Below are 20454 nucleotides of genomic sequence, written 5' to 3'. Positions count from 1 at the left end.
CCTGATCAGGGCTAAGTTTGTTCATTAACACACTCTGCCTCGGATTTATGAACAGCTGTGCGTGTTTAAATTGGTCTGAGTGATTCATACAACACAGGCCTGACAAATGAATGCCTATCGCTCTCTTTCACTCTCTTCCTGCTCTCCCGTCGTCCTCATCCCCCTCTTTCTCTCCATGTCCCTCTCCCACTGTGGTAAATAAGACACACTGATTACTTTGGCTGTCTGGGGGAGCTTACAGACAACTCGGTCCTACTTTTGTTGAGGGCTAAGTTAAGTGAGGATGGCATGGCAGTAGCAGTAGCTGTGGCTGTGGTGGTGGACGCTGAGAGCTGAAGCAGACGGCAAATTAGGAGTGGGGTGTGTGTTCGTGTGTTTGTGTGTGTGAGAGTGCGATGGAGGCGGCGGGGGTGTTCTCAAGCTGTGTGTTTGAATCTGGGCTCTCTGTCTGCCAGATAATCATCTGACACTCTCTCAGACACACAGGGCCTTGGGCTTCCGAACGTCACCATGCTCTTTGTCCTCTCGCCTAGGGATTTCTATTGCCCTCCCTCGCCTTCAAGTCATTTTTTTCAAACTGCTTTACTAATGTTAGTTTTGTCGATAAGCGCTTTTGATGGAAAAGGCATCTGCGGAAATGATTCCCCCCACCCATCCTGAGATAAAGGAGCTGTGGATGGGACCTGGCAGGAGAGGCGCTTGCATGCACACTAATAAGAGACCTCTGCTCAGCCACAAATGCTCATGATTTCTCACACACACACACACACACACACACACACACACACACACACACATACAGTCCTACGCATCAAAGAGCATGTTCAGTACAAGCTAGAGATGATCCAAGTTATTCCCTGCCACTTGTACAGTACAAGATGCTAAACTGAGAGCAGCTTGCACATTCATACACACATCAATGGTGTGGAAAATAATGTCTGCTGTTATCTGCTGTGACATAACATCCGGATTTGGGTGGTTGTGTTGAGACCAAGGGAATGCCCCTGTAGACCCGGAAATGTAGATATTCCCACTGACTCCCCGTCTTTAATCTGAACGTCTGTTTAATTTGTTCATTTCTCACTGTGACTTTGTGACACGTTCTGCTTAGTTAGAATCAATGTCACAGGAGAGGAGCTGAGGGCGAGGAGAACTAGAGAGAGGGAGTAAAGCAGGGAGACTACACAGTCGAACAAACAACAAAGAAACATCTCTAACATTTTCAACTCCAGAATAATGAGGCAGAGATGTGAGAAGGGAGCCGGAGAGAGAGAGGGGAGAACAGAGGGGAGAAAATGGAATAAGAGACAATCTTGTTTCTAATATGCAGCAACTAAGGATCTTTCTGCCTCTGGGATACACTAATGCAGTTCTGGGCCTAAAAGTAGCTCATCAGTGCCAACTATAGACCCACAGCTCTGCTCGAATCCTTGTTAGAAGAGCAGTGAGCAGCAGTGCAGAGTTGGCCAGGAGCTTAGCTCAAGAGAACACCTGACGTTTTCACATGTGTACAGTAAAGCTCACAAGCTGATTGTAGCTGTTCTGTATCCAACACAATCTTTGCACAGTACATCAGGTTTGGCGTGTCACCCTCTAGATACAGCAGGAGTGGTACTGCAAAGATATATTACAACACTCCCAACCAGATTGCATTAAAAGACAACGTACTACAGGGGCGGTGTCTTCCAGAGATCACGCTCCCAATCAATAGGACAGAGCTCAACAATGCTCTCAATTTAGATAAAAAAAAACTTTTTGTAAGCTTCGGGGCTCGGCTGTTTTGGTATACAACAGCACTGTTGTACGTATGTTTGTACTTGTAAGAATTAAATAGACATTAATAGACATTTTGTCACATGGGGGTGCATTCTCAGAGGATTTCCACAAAGCTGAGCTCCAGGATCAGCTGGATGAAGGACTCCTCTCAATGCCTTTCTCGAGCTGGTTTATCTCTGTGCATTGCAGAGACCGTGTGTCAATGATTTCCAAATGACTGTCATGTTTGACAACTCAATTCCGAGGGTTTATTCTTGTATATTAGTGTATCATAAAGATTTCCAGCCCTTGACAGAGATAATGACTGTATAACGCTGCAGTGATTCTATCTAACAAACTATGTTGCAGGAGTGGTGAGCTCCAGAGGATGGAAAGTGAGCAAGTGAAAAGGGTATAGAAAATCTCATATTGACAGTCACACTGCTAGTCTGCTTTATCGTTATTCAGAGATAGTGGCAACAGTTGACCTTTACTGGTCAAGAGCTTAGAGTATTTAAAATTCAACTGAATGGAAGAGAGCAGAAATGAGAAAAAAAATAACATGGTAACCTTTATTCTGCCATTGACGCTAACCTTGAACAATGGGCGCCATAGGGGATGAGCGCCTTGTACATTAATGACTGTGTGTGTGTGTGCATGTGTAGGGAGCAAAAGGAAATCATTGTGTGTGTGTGTGTGTGTGTATATTTGTGGTGGCAAAAGAGAAAAGTATGCAGAGACAGACAGTATGTGAAAGAGGAAATTGTTGTAAGCACAACGTCAAACACTGGTGAAAAATGAAATAACCATTGAGGCCTTTAACCATTTCCTTTTGTCTTCTTTGTGTCTGTCTGACATGAGTATCCACAGCTCTTGCTAGCTTCACCTAACACACCAAATCTCCGTGGCTGCATTTCTTACCTGAAGCCATTTCACTCACTGACCTCTTCTCTTCTTCTCGCCATCCATCCTTGAATCCATCCATCCTTCCCCCGCCCGTGTCTCCTCCCCGTCGTCCCTCTTGAGGACTGAAACAAGGCTAATTGAAATAAATGAACTGGGGAGCAAATCAGAGTTGATTACAGCGGCTGTGCAGAGATGCTGATTGCAGGCTTGTTGAGTGAATGTTGTAGAACTTGTTGGCAGTGAAGAGCCCTGTTTGTGTGTGTTACACTCTGACTGGACGCTGCAAACCACCACATGCTCTCATGACTATTGTTCTAACAAGCCTGTATGGGTCTGGAGGAGGAAAAGAAAACTGGATGATTCCTCGTTCTGTTTTATTCGCACATATATTTTTGACAAATACAACTGTTTTTCATTCAGGGAACAGGTTACTGCTCATAAAGTCCTCAGAATAACTGTACAGTATATAAAATTAGTACAACAAACACTATACACAGGAGGGGCAGTGCAGGACGGGACAGGAGGAGAGGAGTTAATTACTGGAATGTTTACCAGCAGCAGCAGGAGTGAATTTCCAAAATGACACATGCCGGATACACCGTCTACTGTTTGAGTTGGAGGTAGGCAGAGCACGAGGAAATGTCATTTGCTAAAGGGAAAATCAACAGTAAAATAGAATTTACATATATATGTCATTTCAGTAACATTTCACAGCTCCATTTGTTAATTTGAAGAAGTCTCTACTCATGCAGAGACAGACTGTGGCAATAATACAATCTAAAAACAAATCCTGGTGCTGCTCCACAGACAGTGAATAATGGAATAATGTGGAGCTGTAATAGCACCCATCGCAATTTTACTGAGATTTGAAGACAATCTCTGATTCACAGCTCAACGACTTTAAAAGGTTATTTAGGAGAAATCTACAATGGAGGTAGACAGTTGTCTGTAGATGCAGATACTAGATTTACTATCCAAAGGAAGACGACAACTAAATTCAGTTTAAGAGTGGATTTTCCCTTTAAAGCGATCAACCACATTGCTCTGATATGTCCCTAACCTCCTTTCACTGGCCCTGTGAAATTGGCACAATAGGCCAGAAGATGTGCAAAAAACACAGTAGACTAGTTCCCAGCCTTGGAGGGTGTTTTGTGCTGCTGAAAGAGCAATAACCCTCTCCCCCTCTAGTCCTCTAATCCTGCCCACAGAGACACACAAACACAGTGACACAAAAATAACAGAATCATCTTTAGCACCACTGAAGAGCAAATCATGTCAAACAACAACATATTCGGTTTAAATTTCAACATATGAACAAATCAGAGAATCAAAAACCTCTGAGTAGGGCAGAGAAGTGAAAATCTCTCGGACTGCAGTTAAGACTAGAAAGCATTTTTATCAACATGCTCTAAAATTCTTGCCCTGAAATATCCCCAACCTCGTCGTGAGGTGTGTCATAGCAAGTATATGCCACAGCAGGAAGGATGTTAGTCTGACATATACAGTCAATGTAATCCTTGGAAACATGGAGGGCTCTAAGGCTTATTGTAAAGCCCATGGAGGGAAGCAGTCCAATAAAGGAAACAACCTTATCCGTTCAAGTAAGTGTTGGGTTCAATAACTAGCTACACCTATTGAATACTAATCAAGGTAATTCACTGAGCAAACTGCAGTTGAAGGGTAAAAAGGACAATTTATCATTCCTGCATGCAGGAAATTAATGAATGTGCTTGTGAGGAATTAATATGCGTGGCTAGTTCACAACTGCTATGCAATTGACATTATAGTGAAATCTGAACATGCAAATGAGTATGACAGCCTCTCTGATTTATTCAGCTGCAGTCCATATAAAAAATTAGGTAGCAACTAGTTCATTCATGGTCCAAAAAGTCCCACTTAAGTTACTCTTACCACAGAATGACGGTCCTTTCCGTGATCGGACACATCTGCCTTGTTTAGGAGTGGTCATTGTCAAGAGGTGCAGTCCTCTTAATTCTAAAGGAGACGGCACACTCAAACCGTGAGAGAGAAAGAAAACAAAAACACTTACAATTAAATATATCTAATTGGAATATTTCCCTTTGGTAAATGTGCTTTGTTCCCACTGCGGCATGTCCTCTTTCTCGCCACTCTTCTTAATTTTCTAAAGCCATAGAACCAATTTCACTGGCTGCTGAAGAGTCTTTAATAACACACCACCAACCCACCACATACAGGAACATGATATAATAAATATTGCTTGGGGCAGTGGTAAAAGTCCAGCTTCTTTTACTAAAAACTTGCTGTGCAGGTCTTTTGGCGAGATGTTAACCATTGAAGCATACTCTTCCAACTTGGAATCCAAACTTCTGGTTGCTGTTGCCAAAGTCTGCCGGAGCCACATCTATAATAGGGAGCAGCTCTGCCGAGGGGGCGTCAATCTCTAGAACAGTCCTTTCTTGACCTTTACGGAACTGAAAAAGAAAAATGAAAGTCATTATTAGAACTCGCTTGGCTTCATTCAACTCAGTGATTTGATGGCTACCCACTTTTCAAACCAGTACCTGCTGACCACAGCAACACAACTGATAAACACACGAGTTTCATTAAGGTTTATCTGTCCTGCTTGTCCCTTTCCCTGGCAAGCCTCTGCACTGACCTGGCATCCATCGTGCACGGCACTGATGAAGGGGCTTTTGGCTTGTGTCAGCTCCTCGTCGTTGCTTCCCCGGAAGCGGAGGGCACGCTGGTAGGAGCGGGAGGTGCTGTCATACCAGCCTGCCGAGTTCTGGCAGGTGTAAGTGAAGCTCTGCTTGGCCGTGGCACTCAGTAGTTTCAGGAAGGTCAGCTGAACTACATGTACAGGGTTCCCATCCCTGTCATTGTAGGAGAACTGGATGATACAGATACAAAGCCATTAGTGCAGGCAGAGAAATAAGTACTAGAATATGTACTATAGCCTTAAATGACACAAAATCTCACTGAATTAGAAAAAATACTCAAAAACAACACATACACAAAGAGATGAAGCCACAGAAAGACACATCTGAGCCTATAATCTCTGTCAGACGAACAGGAGGACTAATTCTAATTCCATCAGACTAAATTACAAATCTCCCTTGGTTGTGCTGATGAAGGAGTTTACATAAGCAGCAACTTCTCCTCCAAATCAGGACAGAAAGAGAAAGTAAAGTAGGAAGTAAGAAAAACAAATGAAAAAAAAAAACGTAAGCAGATTCAAGGACTCTGTGTGAGAAAGTCAGTGAACTGCAGTTGTGCTGGCAGCTCTGTGATTATCTGAGAGGGTTATGAGCCCTCTGATCAGGTGCACATGAAAGGCTAGTGCTGTGAGCGTGCTGCCTTGAATGCTTGTCAATGAGACAAAGCTGCCAGTGGCTTTGTGTGAGTCATCCTGACTGCTAAAATCAACTGCTACAATATCAAATCAACTCTCTCATTGCACATGGTCTAATATATGAATACCAAATTACACAATGTGCAAATTTACACATGCGATCATGTGCACACGGATGAGTAAACATTCACATGAACAAACTCCTACTCATTCAAACACGTTCAATTTAGGGTGAGTGATTTAGCTGAAAAAGACTTCCGGCCATTTGGAACCAGCTAATAATGCTTGGAGGGGAGGTTTGATTCTCTCTTTTGTACCTGCTTGCCTTTCCTGTATTGGCTGTACCAGCTTCCTGGCTTCTCTTTGTTCCACGCAGCTATTTTCACCTAGACACACAAAGGGAGACAGGAAGGTTGAGTAAAATTTTAGGCTCAAGGGATATAGGGAGTGATTTGTGCACTGATGTAATATGACGAGGTCGGCTTTGTAAAGGCTGACAGTGAGAGATTGGAGACTTACCGTCTCAATCCTCTTGTCAGGGTAGAGACATGTCTCTCCGTCAGCTGTGAAGTTACAGTAGACCTTGATGGAGTCTCGTTGACAGCCCTGGTTAGGATCAATCCAGTAGTCCCCTACAAAGTGTGCAGGGAGAGCACATCAATCAAGCAGCAGATGTTGATATAATGAACCCATGGTGGGTAACAAGATGATAACATGCAGCTGGCGGAATGATAAAAAAAAAAAACATCTTGACTTTAAAAGGGTGTATGTTTGACAATGGGCAAACTGAAATATATCCAGTTTTTCCATTACTAGTTTGTTTAATAAAACTTTGGGAATCTTTGCTAACCATCTTTATAGTGAGGCTGAACCATCATGAGCTCTTTGCATGTCCGGGCAGGGCTCTCATATGTCCCCAGGGGCCTCCTCATCAAATCCACTTCTGTTTTCATGGAGGATAGGGTGGCAAAGACCTCTTCCATTCCCTCAGCGTCCTCCAAAGGCTGATCTCCCTGGAGGAACTCCTCCGTATCCACATCCTCTTCCCTGGATAGGGCTGTCCCTCCTGCCCGATCAGAGTGCCTTCGTCTCTTGCGCCTGCCCTCCCTGATAGGCAGTGGCTCAACCATTGTAGCAGGGGGTCCCTGGGGGTGGCATAGAGAGGTGAGCAAGAGGAGAAAAGGAAGCTGGAACTGAAGAGGCCATGATGTGGATCAACGGTGGTACTCACTGGGGGTCCTGGGGGGCCAGCTGGGCCTGAATCTCCTCTGGGACCAACAACACCCTGGAGAATACAAAAGGACAAAACTTTGTGTCAATCATGCCTCACCTGCAGCCTCTCTTGCACCACTTGGCTAAATCCCAGCTTTATCCAGGCAGATATGGCTGCTGCTTTATAGGATTATCCAGCTGTGTGCATCAGCACTCTGTGGTCAAAGCCTTGGCTCTCAAGACACACTATAGTGGTTTTCATAACATCACACACACCAGAACCAAATCCTATTAAAAGGGCCCAATGGTAAAATCACACACAAGGCAAGCGGGGCCGTACAGCAGGCTTTTAGTTCGAGAGACATGCGGTAAACACAGCAGAGCATTATGATTATGAAGCATGGCGCATTTAAACCAACAAACACACTTTTTCTCTCTTCCCCGGCATATGCTCCTAGCAGCTGCTGACCAAGCTGAGGTGTGAGTACACGAATGGCAATGAGTAAATAAGACAGATTACTGGACTCACCATTTCTCCCTTCGATCCTTTCTCGCCAACTCCACCCTAAGAGCGGGGAGGAGGAGTAAGTACACAGCAAATGGAGAAAAGCTATTAAAGCTTAAAAAGCTAACTGATTACTCAAGTAAAAACGGCAAAATACTAATTAGCTATTTGCTGGAAAATCAGGCACCTGCTCAGCGGCAGGGCAGGGTATGGGCAAAATGATTACTGTCACTATTGAGGAATAACAGGACGGTACGCTCCCTGGATACAACCAGAGCTCTTTGGAGATGGAACCATCTGCTAAGTTCCTGAGATACAAACAGTTTAGGATCTTAAAACAAGTATTCAAGTTAAAGAATAATGTACTTGCTATGCTTCTGTTTGTTTTATATCCCTTCTATACCAATATCTTTGCCTATGTGGCTTAATATTAACTTATTGAAGCACTACAGCCTCTAGACATGTGACCAAAAATAGGTGTGAACACTCTACTGTACTATAAGAAGAAGGCAGTGTATCAATAATATACACTTTCCATGCATCTGTTATTGCTTTACTTACAGACAGTCCAGGCGGTCCCGGAGGGCCAGTGGGACCAAACTGGCCGGTCAAACCCTGGATATAAGAACAGGAATATCTTATTGAACACTGCTTGTGCAGAAGTGTTTCACATGCATCATGTTTCAGCCATATATAGTACCTCGTCTCCTTTCGGCCCGGGAGTGCCTTGGTTCCCTGGCAGGCCCCTGTCACCCTTCTCACCAGGTTCCCCTGGGGGGCCAATTAGACCGATCAGTCCACCGTGACCCTGCAGACAGAGACACGGTTCATCACCATTGTTTGCCAGAGTTTAGACTGGTGTAGAGTGTTTTCACTGTCCAGGGCTAAACACTCACTTTATCTCCCTTCAGTCCAGAGTCTCCCTTCAACCCCAGAAGTCCTGGTGGCCCCTGTTGATGATGTCAGATGTTTAAGTTAGCTAATGCTGTGGACTCAAATATGGTTCCACTGTGTTTGGCTAGTTATAAATATTATATCAGAGGAAAAAAAGGATCTTACTATCGGTCCTGGTGGTCCAGTCTGTCCCGGTGGCCCATTTAGCCCTTGCTCACCCTAAAAAATAAACACATGAATTAGATATCAGCTTACAGCTGCATTGATTAAACATAAACACAAACACTCTGATGATTGTCAGCGTGTTCCTTTAATGATGTTGTTTTTCACACTCATCAGAGACACACAGCACCAGTGTGTGGGGTAAATGCCAAGCTTCAAACTAATGTTTAAATACTTTGTGTACTGACCGCGGGACCTGGGATCCCTCGAAGACCTTCTGGGCCAGACCTCCCTGGATGCCCTTGGGGTCCCACAGGGCCTGTTTTCCCCACTGGACCCTGGGTTCCTGTCGTCCCCTACAGAGCAGAGGGAGAGATGCAGAGTGCAAGGCATTAGGAGCAAAACAGATCAGAGGGCATCATTGTTGGAAGGCTGCCACAAACACAGCGCTTGGGGCCAGTGATTATCGTTACCTTGGCTCCCTTCATGCCTTGCTTCCCTTCTTTCCCTGCAGCACCTATATGACCCTGGGGTGGACAAAGACAATGTTGCTGAGACAACAACTTTAAACTACAAACAAACACACATAGCTACATACACATGCATGTACACAATCATGTACAATATGCTAAGCCCACCCTTCGTCCAGGAGGCCCTGTTGGACCTGGCTCTCCAGAGGCTCCTGGAGGTCCCTGAAGAGAATGGAAAAAGCGCTTAATTTAAACAAACATGTTCATTCCTTGTCACAAAAACACTGAGAAGAAAGCTTAACCACAATGACGCCAAACCTCAATATGTCGCAGAGAATAAAGACTTCAGCGAAGCCTACAGGAGTAAAAACTGGTGTAAACATATGCAGTATGTGAAAAAAAACTCTGCTTACTGCTTTGCCAGGTTCTCCATTGTCTCCTTTAGGCCCCGATCCACCATCTGCTCCCTGGATAAAAAAAAATGTCATGTAGAAAAAATTACCAAACAACAAGTTAATGAAGTAAATAAATGATAAAACGATAAAAACAATAATACTCACATTGACGCCAGCTTCTCCAGGTGGTCCTGCATCTCCGGGGAATCCGATCGGGCCCTGTGAGTAAACACAGTGAGTTAGAAACCATCATATGCATCGCATGACATTAACAGACTGACTGATCTGACAACCAGAGCAAGAAAAATACTCACTAGGTTGCCTTTGGGTCCGTCCTCCCCCGGTGTTCCTCTGGGTCCAGGAGGCCCTGCTGCACCAGGAGGGCCAGAGTCCCCCTTCTCTCCCACATCGCCTTTAGCACCCTGGGACAGCAGCATTTGAAATTACAATCAATGAAAGGGCAAAGAGAGACAGCAAAGAAAGGATGAGGTTGAGCGAAACAGGACGAGGAGATGGAGGCAACATGACTCACAGCGATGCCTTGCTCTCCGGCGGCCCCAGGGTCTCCAGCCTCTCCGTCTTCACCCTGGCAGAGAAGGAAACGTCACCACAGACACAATGGAGAACCAGCCCACACACACAAACCTCCACCATTTTACTGCATGCATTCTACACTGTACAGCCCTCTAGGTAAGGGATAATGTACCAAGCCAGACTTCACTCATAACACAGCTACTTACTGAAGGAATCAATAACACGACGAAAAATATTCAGATATACTTTGGCAGAATCGCCAAAGTATTCATCAAAGCTGTGTAATAATAGGAAATGCTGACCTTCTCTCCAACAAGTCCAGGCTGACCAACTCCACCCGTCATGCCGGGTGCACCCTGTGGCAGGAGGACGGAGAAGGAAACCAAAATATCGTAAATCAAGGGCAAGTTTGAAATATTTATTTGAGTTTTGGAGAACCGAGTTCTTGGCGCAGTATTTTGTTGTTGTTAGTTTGTCAGCAGTTCTGCTCACAGATTGGTGAAACTGGAACAGAATTATCACAACACAAGGAAAAATACCGAGTGTCAGTTTTGCTGTGTGGATAGTGTCTGAGGCACTACACAGTAGGGCGGATGCTGTTTCCCCACTCTCAATCAGTTTGTTTGCTTGTTTATTCGTGCATGTGTGTGTGCAGGCGGAGCAGTGCACACGCGTGTATGTCAGCGCGCTGCACTTTGTGTCTTGAGATGAACCCAGTAAAAGCAAGTCTTCGGTAGAGTGCACAAACATGAGAGCTGAGTACAGCCACGCACTACTACTTGAGCTCCCGCTGTCAGCTGCTTTCCTCACATGCAATCCCACCCCATGTCACTCTCTTCCACTGCTCCTGTATCAATCCATTTAGGAGTCCCACCATCTCTGCACCTCAGTATTTCCATGCTCCCCGTGATGAAGCACGAGCAGGGCTCACGCAGATTTCTGCAGCTCACTGCTGAATAATTGACCGGTGTGAGAGGTTGTAGAGAGACGGCCATTACTAGAGGTAAATATAACTGCCTCTTAGGGATGATAGTCTAATACTTCTTAATGATTCATAGAGCAGTAAATATAACTCTCTCCCAGGGATTATATCCTAATACTATTTAATAATTCAAGTTTCAAAAGCAGTGGAGAGTCTGTGGCAGGAAGTGTTCAAACCAAGAGACTGTATATGAAGAGATGGGGGGCTGGAAAACATAAAGTATCCGTGGTGTGCAAGATAAGCTATTGTTCAGCTTGAAATGTAGATAATAGTGGGCATTAAATGGAGGTCCTCTTGATTCCAGAGCTGATACGCCATCGTGTTTTCTTTGTGACTCACGAAGGCACACAGCTACCATCACATGACAAAAATCAGGACAATGTGTAATGTTTAAACTGTGCTGGTGAAAGTCAAACAAAGAGCAAAAATGTAAATGTATTTGCATTTATTCATTATGTGAAGACCAGTGTTTAATATTTGGTAATGCTAATAATGCTGATTAGCATTACCAAATGAATTGGACCACACTGGTGAATTTATTGTTTGAACAAACTTAACACAGATTTACATAAATAAATAAAAAGTCTGCACTCTACCTCTCCACCGATGGGCCCCTGAGGGCCTCGTGGGCCGTGCTGTCCCGGAGGCCCCTGCGGAGAGAGAAATGAAATGTTCTCATTAGGATCTCAGTGCAGACAACAAGGATGTACTGCATCAATAAAGCACACGCAGGAAAACAAACTGAATGTGAGCTATGGGTTGGCTGGTGCCTCCTGAATTAAATGAGTTAGAAGTCAGCCCATGGTGGATTGCTTATGCAATGGCCCCAGTATCTATGATCATTATCTTAGTGACAAGATGAAGACGTCCAGACAGGTCATTACCCTCAATATGACACAGACTCTGATTTCTTTCCCCAACCCCCCCCCTCCTCCTCTTATTCCCTCTTATTAATAAGAAACCTCTAGCCTGTGATGTGCAAGAGCATATTCTCTCAGCCACAGTGACGGCATGTGATTTGACTTTTCTGTGCAGCTCAAGAGAGCGCCGAGCAATTAATCCTAACTGTGCTTGGCTTCGGTTTCAGTTGAGTTGATGTTGAGCTGTGTTCTGAATCACTCTGAAGTCTTGGAGGGAGCCTTGTGTTGTAAAGACACTGACAGAAAGACAGACAATCTGCCTGGAGAGAGACTGTGTGGGACTAGAGGAAACACATATCCTTCTGGCGGAGAGATACTTGAGCATTAGAGGGGAGAATTCTGTGATCCGCAACGCTCACACATGAATGAAACTTCCCCACTGAGTCTCTCTCTCCCTCTCTCTCTCTTTTGTTTTGGTTCCATTTTGATGCATTCCCTCCCTAATCTGGCTGTGGAGAAGAGGGGCTATAGAGAATCTTGTTGAGCGTGTGTTCATGGTTGACAGCGTTGTGAGATGACTGTCACAAAGGAGGATGCTCATTAGACAGCCAAGGCTGAGGCTAATCTGATTAGCAGCTGTCACACCGTCTTCCTGCTCACAATCAGCGCCCCGCCTCTTCCTTCCACTGCATTGCTCCACTGCCTCCTTTCTGTCACTCTGTGTCTCTTTTTCTTTTTTTTTTTCCTTTTTTTATCCTTCTTACATAGAGGACCACCTCTTCGTTCTCTTGGCCTGTCGTTCTTGCACATAAAGTCATGCCGCATTTTGCCTTTCACATTTTGAAAAGATGTGCTGAGTTTGTTATATCCTCAAAAGTTTTAAACTGCTTTCTTTCTCACACCATCATTATTATGGATATAGCTTCATAAGATAAAAGTAAATATATAGGCAAAGCCGACAGACGAACAGTGGAGATGTGAGGAACATAATAAAAAGAGCAGTTCACTGGGGAGGCTGTGTTTTTTAACCTATTTTTTCATAGCAGACATAATACCACAGTGTGCCATATGCCATCATGGTGATATGTTTGACTAGTCTGCATAAAGTTAACTGCTTCACTTACAATAATGTAGAAGGCTCGTTGCTTTGACAGACATTTCAAAGCCCACAGTGTTGGTTGTTTAATTGTTTAATTGTTAACAGTGTCATTATGCACAGTTATGCATAATTGGGATATTTCTGTACTTCAAGAATTAATAACTGTGCATGTGCACAAGCATTTATACCAGGAAGCAAGTTAAGAAAATCTTTTTGTTAAGTGAGGAAAAGTCAAGTCGATATCCAACATCAGACAAGACAAGTCAAAGTCATAATAATTATGAAGCAAAGTGTAAGATGTCAGAAAAATGGTGTTAAGAACAGACTTGAGACTGACACTAGACCACAGCAGTGGACTTGGAATGAGAACTGTATGTGCTGAGATTGCTGAGCAGTACTCACCATCGAGCCAACATGTCCGCTCTCTCCTTTCTCCCCTGGAGGTCCTGGCATTCCCTACAAATGCAGATATGATGGTGATCGGTGCAGTCTCGGGCATGAATTGGAAAAAGCTATAAACTTTGGTGTAAATGTCAAATCAGAGAGGAGACAATGGAGATACAGTCACCTGGAGTCCAGAAGGACCTGATGCGCCCTTAAAGCCTCTGAGTCCTTCATCTCCTTTGGCCCCATTCATGCCCTGCTGTCCACGTGGACCCGGCTCACCATCTGCACCCTGAAATACACACAGACGGGTCAGCACTGTTAACTCTGCACAACCTAAACCAAGTTATTATACAACGATGTGTTTTCAAATGATGCACTCTGTGGTTTCGTAACATACTGGCAGTCCTGGCTGGCCCACAGGTCCTTGACTTCCAATAGGTCCTGGGGGTCCCTAGAAAAGCGAAGGAATAGTTATGTGTCAATACACATTCACTGTAGGAAAGACGTGATTAAAACCATCTGGTCTTCCACCACAGGATGCAGCGTCCAGCAAAGTTATTACAGCGTATTGTGCCAAACTAATTATAAGCCAGTTTGTCCTCTACCTCCTGGTGAAGCAAAGTGGTGAGCTGATGTTGGGGTTATTCACATAAAATTCCTACTCACAGCTTCTCCTTTGTCTCCTTTGCTGCCCTTCTGGCCTGGTCCTCCTGTCTCTCCCTGTGGAGACAAATACACACATGTGAAAACACACACACACACACACAAACACAATCCAAAAATCAGCTAGCACTTCACAGCAGTGCTGCAGTCCCTGCTGGCTGTACAATATAACTACCTTGTCTCCATCCTCTCCTGGAGGCCCAGCAGGTCCCGGAGCCCCTGGCAGCCCTAGAGGTCCCGGTTCTCCGTCATTCCCAGCCTGCCCCACAGGCCCCTTATCTCCCTAGGGAACAGATGGGGAAACGGCACACATGTAGCAAATACTACAATTCTTATTATCCTCATATAGCAGCATGACACATTGATTAATGTTTCCCACCAGGAAGGAAACCCTCTTTTTCTCTCTCCGTCTCCTTTACCTCTCTCCTGCACCCTCTCTCTCTCATAATGACACATTCCAAAATGGGAGCACGTTATTTATTACCTAATGGTGGGAGGTGATGATAAAGTATGTGTTAGTGGATCTTAAAAACAAAATTAGCAATGTTCCAAATCTTACTGGCTCGCCTTTCTCCCCCATCGGCCCAGCAGGACCCACGCTGCCGGGCCGTCCAGGCTGACCAATAGCACCTGCCGACCCAGCGGGACCCCTCTCTCCAGTGGCACCCTGGAAATAAGAGGAGATAAAGAGGTGAGGTGAATGTGTCACAGGATTTAGTGTTTGAGTTAATGTGGTGGTCACAATCACTGATCACCATGGAAACAGCCTCTTGCTTCATATGTCCCAGTATTCTATATAACACAAGCTGAACAGAGCAGCAGATGGGAGGCAATTTAACAGAACCACACTTACAATAGAGCCTGGAACACCAGGTAGACCCTCTCCTCCCTTCAGACCTGCAGGACCCTGGAGAGACGCAGACACAAGCAGCACCCATTACTGAATTTACCATCAGTGGATTACAGTAGTTTACAATTGCTTTTTGCTTTTCTAACTGCAAACTTCAAGGGAATCTAATGCGGGCAGTGATTGAAGGTGAGCATTTTTTGCGTTACCATTGCACCAGGGGTGCCTCTGCTCCCTCTGAAGCCTTGGAGCCCAGCAGGGCCACTTTTCCCTGAAGGTCCTGCTGGACCTGGGTCTCCCTGGAAACCACACATACACACATATGTGATTAGGCAAGTAGCCAGCAGACAGCCGGCCCTTATGCAGTCATAAATTACACCAACAAGCGAGTCACACCAAGACAGAACATTTATCTTTACGAGGCATAATACACTCACCGCTGCGAGGTTTCGTCTGTTATTTATTAGCAAATTAGAGGATAGGACGAGCCCCAGGAGATAAGATATTCAGACAGTGCTGAGAGTCCTTGGGCTTTATCTAATACAACAGTAATAAGGTGATGCTGCTAAGTGATTATGATCCTGACATTATGATGAAAACCACTCACCTTGGCACCCTCCTTTCCGGCAGCTCCCGGTAAACCATGCTCACCCGGTGGCCCCGGTGAACCTGGATGGCCCCTGTCCCCAGTTGGCCCCGTCTCACCAGATTTGCCCTGAAAACAACCAAATTAAACAACACACATCAAGCAACAGTCATTTAAAAAGGTGCTTTCTGGAATAAACAGCTGTTTGCTAAGGGATCAGCTAATCAGCAGCTGATCCTCTTACCTGTGGTCCAACAACACCGGGGGGTCCGGGGGGGCCGTTCTTGCCTTGAAAGCCCTGAAGAAAGAGAGTGAGTGTGGTCAGTGGGATGCACAGACCCTGTTATGTGAGGACTGCACACAGGGCAGGGTGTTTTACTAGATTTAGTAAAGGCCTCTCAACCTGCACTCTGACTTCAATAATTCAGTGGTGACTTGTTTGCTGTGCTGTAGATCGTGTTGACTCTCAGCTCTCTGTTAAGGTAACGCTGCGGAGTGCACCTCATAAAGGAAAATGCTATATACCAAATTTGTTGAATTTGCTTTATTGACTTTAAAGGAGACTCACTGGTTCCCCTCTCTGGCCTGGATGACCTGGTAATCCATCTTTTCCAGATGGACCCTGAAAGAGAAGCATTTTCTTCCATCATTGTGATGAACTGAGCAAGACCAAAGGTGAGTGTGAAATATGGGATGTTACAATCACAAGGAAAACACCGAACAGTGCATCTTAGCCCACTCACATTGGGCCCTCTAGGTCCTGGTTCACCGTTTCTTCCCTGTGGTCCTTGGGGGCCCTAAAAAGAATAACAATGCAGATTGTTAGATCGCAAAATTATGTCACAAACCGAATTTTCTGGTGCTTGTCCTGCACTGATTTATGAGACTGTATCTGTGATACCAAGATTGTTTTCAGGCTTTACATTTACAGCCTTCTTTAGGTGCTGTATGTAAAATATCATCCAAGAGCCAAATTGGATTACCTGCTCTCCGGGAGATCCTGGGGGGCCATCTTGTCCTGCAGAACCCTTTCAGATAGACAAGGCAGAAGACAAATAGAAACACTTCTATAGGAAAACATGAGCCACTCGGACATTTTTACTTCTCCCCGCCAAAAAATGTTTAGCTTTCCCAAGATGGTCTTTGAGGGTGAGAGTGTAAAGTGAGGCATCCCCTGCCAGACAGCGGCTTCTCACTGCACCAGATGGCCTGTCATCTCAGAGTGAGCAGCAACAACCACTTCCAACTCGGCCGGTGCATTCATCCATACTTTATGAGACAGCCAGGTGTGCGTTTATGCGAGTGTAACTGCATGTGCATGTGTCTTTGTTTATGTCAGTGTATGTGTGTGTTACTCAAAGCTTACCTTTTCTCCAGGCTTTCCAGTGGGCCCCTTTGCTCCTCTTCCCCCCCGAGCTCCCTATTGGAAAACAAGCAACAGTCTGATTAGCACATGCATAACTCATCTGGAGGCGGAATAAACGTCTGGTGATGTGAAAACACTGCAGTGATGTCTGCCTCCCACAAGTTGTGGTAAACTGGTGGCATCTAATTAGAGCAAATATAGCTTTATAAATTGAGAAACAACATGATGTACAGGCACGGCACCCATAGCTGTACTCACATTAGGACCCCTTTGGCCCCCAGACCCTGGCTGACCGGCTGGACCCTGCATTGTGTAGAGGTTAACAGGTACTTATCAATTCATTTTGCAGCTCCTACACTGAGAAGTTTACATATTGTGAACAAATCCGAATATGAGATGGATTAAAACGTCACCACAGTCCTCACCCTTCGTCCTTTCTCTCCCGGGACCCCGGCCACACCAGGAAAGCCAAGTGATCCCTGGAGAGACACGTGGAGGTTAATCAGCCTCAGCCCTCCATTCATCACACATCACCCCCAATGTCTCATTAACGTATAATTAACTACTGTATCAAATTAAAGCAAATCTAATCCATGAGCCCAACACAGCCTTAAATACACCATTCATCAACATGTAATGAATTGATGTCACTAATGAACTATTAATAAAATAGCCTTTTTTTAATAAGCCATTTATCATCCTTTATTTTTAATCAGACGGGAAACAGTCCAGCCAACGACACACATCTCACTCGTTAAAGCTCTGATAAAGGAACCGGAGGACACATTAACTGATCATAATAGCTCATCGATGCTAAATCACCTTAGAACCTTGTCTTCCTGGATATCCTGGCAAGCCAGGCACGCCGAGTTTACCCTGCGGGGAAACGCACAGAATGAGAGGGGAGGAAGATCTGAACCAAAGAAATATTTTTACAAAAGTACCATTTAATTAAGATTTGTGTTACATAGTGCTGCCTACACATGGAGCAATACAGCAGGATATCTCTACATGAACACATATCGTGATGACAGAAAGACTAAGTGCTTAAACATGCACGCTGACTCAGTGGCTGGTTTGCCTTAGGAATGGGTTGTAACCAGATGTTAATGAATGTGATTGCATTACAATCCATATGCTCAGTATTTCAGTGATTTTTAGACACTCATTTAATAAGAAACTGACAACTGAAAACTGAAATTTAACTGTATTACTCTGTAATGAGTATAACTTAACTATAATGGCTGCAGCAGCATAATGCAGTTTTCTTATAATTTGGCAGCCTCTTTGACCTCCCTCTCCTGCTTTCCTTTGTGGCCTAGCCTTGTCTTGCATTGTAAATGTAATCTTTTAAAAATGTACCTTCTCGCCAGCTATCCCGAGAGCTCCTGCCTCCCCCAGGGGTCCCGCTTGGCCCTTTTGCCCCTCTTGTCCATCCTCTCCACGAGCACCAGCAGCGCCGTTGTCGCCCTAAAGCCAAGAACAAGAGTAAGTAAGGAGGTGGCGATATTTACATACACTTTGACACAGAGTAACTGAGAGAAAACGACACTGAGGCTGGTGATCTGTGGGTGCTCTCACCTTGTCTCCATTGATGCCCATGTCGCCTTTGAACCCAGGGAATCCATCTTCTCCCTACGATGCATTGAGGAGAGGTGATGTCTAATGAAAGCTCTTTGATGATAAATGGTGTCATTACAATGTAATTCGTCAAATGTCCTTCCGCTCGCAATCTACACTTTGGCCACAAGCAAGAGACAGAAGACTCTCTATGTGTTTCACTCACCTTCTCTCCTTTACTCCCCTTTAGGCCCCTAACTCCATCTGCTCCCTGGAAAAAGTGGGGAAAACACTTCATTTGACAAAAATCACTGACAAGCCTTCTCCTGAGAAAAGACTCGCATCACATAGAAAAATATCACTAGTAGTCTGTATTTCCAGAAATACCATATCTCAAAACTCTGAAATGATTGATTTGTATGTATTGATTTTCTCTTGACCTGACAATGTTCTGTTATTGAGCAGTTATTGACCTTACATCCATTTCACACTAATAATTGTGAGCGAGGCCCGGCTTCCACTTAAGGGATGTTGAGCCAAACTACCAGATGCAAAACTGTGACAAAAACAAACACCAGGCGGAAAAGCCATCTCATGACAACTTCACTTTCGTTCCGCAATTTCAAAACCACACTCAAGTCAAAATGGACTGCTCCACACCTACGCACACAGCTCTGCTCTATATGACTCTGACATTTCTCCCATCCATCAAATCTTCCTCACTCTGTTGTTAGCAGTCCCCTTGAGAACCGAGGTGCTTTCCCTCCACCCGTCAGCTGTCAGTCATAGACTCAAACAGCTTGTCCGCCACAGGTTGGCATGTGCACAGAATGAAATGTGCGAGGAAATAAATATCTCAGTGGACATTAGACCTGAGATCATGATGCATTTATGTCTCACCTTGACTCCACGTGTCCCTGGGTACCCAACAGGTCCCTGAGCACCTGGTAAACCCTGTATTTAAAAAAAAAAACAGAGCAACAGTCTTAGCAAGCAACAACTGGCAAAAATGCATTTCTCTGACCAGATATGAACAATTATTGCACTCTGTGTCCTATCGTAGCGTTTTCAAACAGAAAAAGTGGATGACGCTGATGAGTGCATGCTGCTGACTTTAATGGGCGACTGCTCTTGCACAATAAAGATGATTACATCTTATGAACACAGTGATTATAATGATGAGTGAGCATTACTGTGGCTTGATGTGAGTGAGTGCACAGTTATAATAGATTGCAAGAAACAGCATGGTATTGCACTTTTAACATCTTGCTATGAAACTATACGCTAGATATGCAGCTACCCACATGGACGCCTTTCTCTCCCGGGGGGCCCTCTCTTCCTGGGTGACCCTGAAACAGCAAAAGAGGAATCAAATTGACTTAGCGCTGCTGCAAATACATCATCATTATAGCACTACTTGATGGAAATTTCTGAATGCAACCAGCTAATGAAAAAGAGGAAACACCAGCGGCACTGGGAGTGAAGCGCCTTCAAAAAAAGAATCATTGTGTGTCACAAAGCTTTGCAGAACAATACAAGGAGCATTAAGTGAAACTCATTCAAATGTGTCTGACTGCAATCTCAAATTAATTCTTGTAGATGAGAAAAGCCTTGCTGTAAGGAGGATTTTTCATTCTTTTCCAAATGTCACACTGCTCTGGACTGACTCCAGAGATGCCTCCTGTGTCCGCCTACTGGCAGACCACAGAAGGTGCAGGCTGGCAAAACGTATCCTCTTGGCTACTTTAGACTAATTAACCTCTGGGCTGTATATACGTACATACATACAGTTTGTTTGGTTGTATTTCTGTAAGTTCAGCATTATGTGAGCTTTTACTGGAACATTCTGTAATGGATATACAACATCCTGTGTCTATCCTCTGTGGATAGTTGATGAGTCACTATGTGTTGTACATGGGTTTTAGCTTTTATATAGT

At 44.6% G+C, this 20454-nt stretch overlaps 1 protein-coding gene across 1 annotated transcript in view; it reads right to left on the bottom strand.

Moving 5' to 3' along the window:
• Window positions 1–3029: 3029 nt before the first annotated feature.
• col5a3a (collagen, type V, alpha 3a) overlaps window positions 3030–20454 on the bottom strand; it is a 43485-nt gene continuing 26060 nt past the window's right edge. Inside the window, exons 26-67 of the mRNA XM_070847939.1 lie at window positions 19822–19866; window positions 19418–19471; window positions 18744–18788; window positions 18539–18592; window positions 18320–18427; window positions 17780–17833; window positions 17383–17436; window positions 17216–17260; window positions 16958–17011; window positions 16575–16619; window positions 16335–16388; window positions 16160–16213; window positions 15836–15889; window positions 15613–15720; window positions 15215–15304; window positions 15012–15065; window positions 14718–14825; window positions 14334–14441; window positions 14162–14215; window positions 13893–13946; window positions 13677–13784; window positions 13511–13564; window positions 11746–11799; window positions 10470–10523; window positions 10166–10219; window positions 9948–10055; window positions 9799–9852; window positions 9652–9705; window positions 9407–9460; window positions 9242–9295; window positions 9017–9124; window positions 8772–8825; window positions 8609–8662; window positions 8413–8520; window positions 8274–8327; window positions 7737–7772; window positions 7227–7280; window positions 6846–7140; window positions 6515–6627; window positions 6313–6381; window positions 5300–5533; window positions 3030–5114 (exon numbers count right to left, since the gene is read on the bottom strand). Of these exons, the coding sequence (XP_070704040.1) occupies window positions 4968–5114; window positions 5300–5533; window positions 6313–6381; window positions 6515–6627; window positions 6846–7140; window positions 7227–7280; window positions 7737–7772; window positions 8274–8327; window positions 8413–8520; window positions 8609–8662; window positions 8772–8825; window positions 9017–9124; window positions 9242–9295; window positions 9407–9460; window positions 9652–9705; window positions 9799–9852; window positions 9948–10055; window positions 10166–10219; window positions 10470–10523; window positions 11746–11799; window positions 13511–13564; window positions 13677–13784; window positions 13893–13946; window positions 14162–14215; window positions 14334–14441; window positions 14718–14825; window positions 15012–15065; window positions 15215–15304; window positions 15613–15720; window positions 15836–15889; window positions 16160–16213; window positions 16335–16388; window positions 16575–16619; window positions 16958–17011; window positions 17216–17260; window positions 17383–17436; window positions 17780–17833; window positions 18320–18427; window positions 18539–18592; window positions 18744–18788; window positions 19418–19471; window positions 19822–19866 (3270 nt within the window). The 3' untranslated portion in view covers window positions 3030–4967. The remainder of the gene's footprint in view (window positions 5115–5299; window positions 5534–6312; window positions 6382–6514; window positions 6628–6845; window positions 7141–7226; window positions 7281–7736; window positions 7773–8273; window positions 8328–8412; window positions 8521–8608; window positions 8663–8771; window positions 8826–9016; window positions 9125–9241; window positions 9296–9406; window positions 9461–9651; window positions 9706–9798; window positions 9853–9947; window positions 10056–10165; window positions 10220–10469; window positions 10524–11745; window positions 11800–13510; window positions 13565–13676; window positions 13785–13892; window positions 13947–14161; window positions 14216–14333; window positions 14442–14717; window positions 14826–15011; window positions 15066–15214; window positions 15305–15612; window positions 15721–15835; window positions 15890–16159; window positions 16214–16334; window positions 16389–16574; window positions 16620–16957; window positions 17012–17215; window positions 17261–17382; window positions 17437–17779; window positions 17834–18319; window positions 18428–18538; window positions 18593–18743; window positions 18789–19417; window positions 19472–19821; window positions 19867–20454) is intronic.

This window comes from Pempheris klunzingeri, chromosome 17 (genome assembly GCF_042242105.1).
Source record: "Pempheris klunzingeri isolate RE-2024b chromosome 17, fPemKlu1.hap1, whole genome shotgun sequence".
Lineage (NCBI taxonomy): Eukaryota > Metazoa > Chordata > Actinopteri > Acropomatiformes > Pempheridae > Pempheris > Pempheris klunzingeri.
The sequence above is the reverse complement of the archived record's forward strand: the minus strand, read 5'-3'. Positions and strand labels throughout refer to the sequence as shown.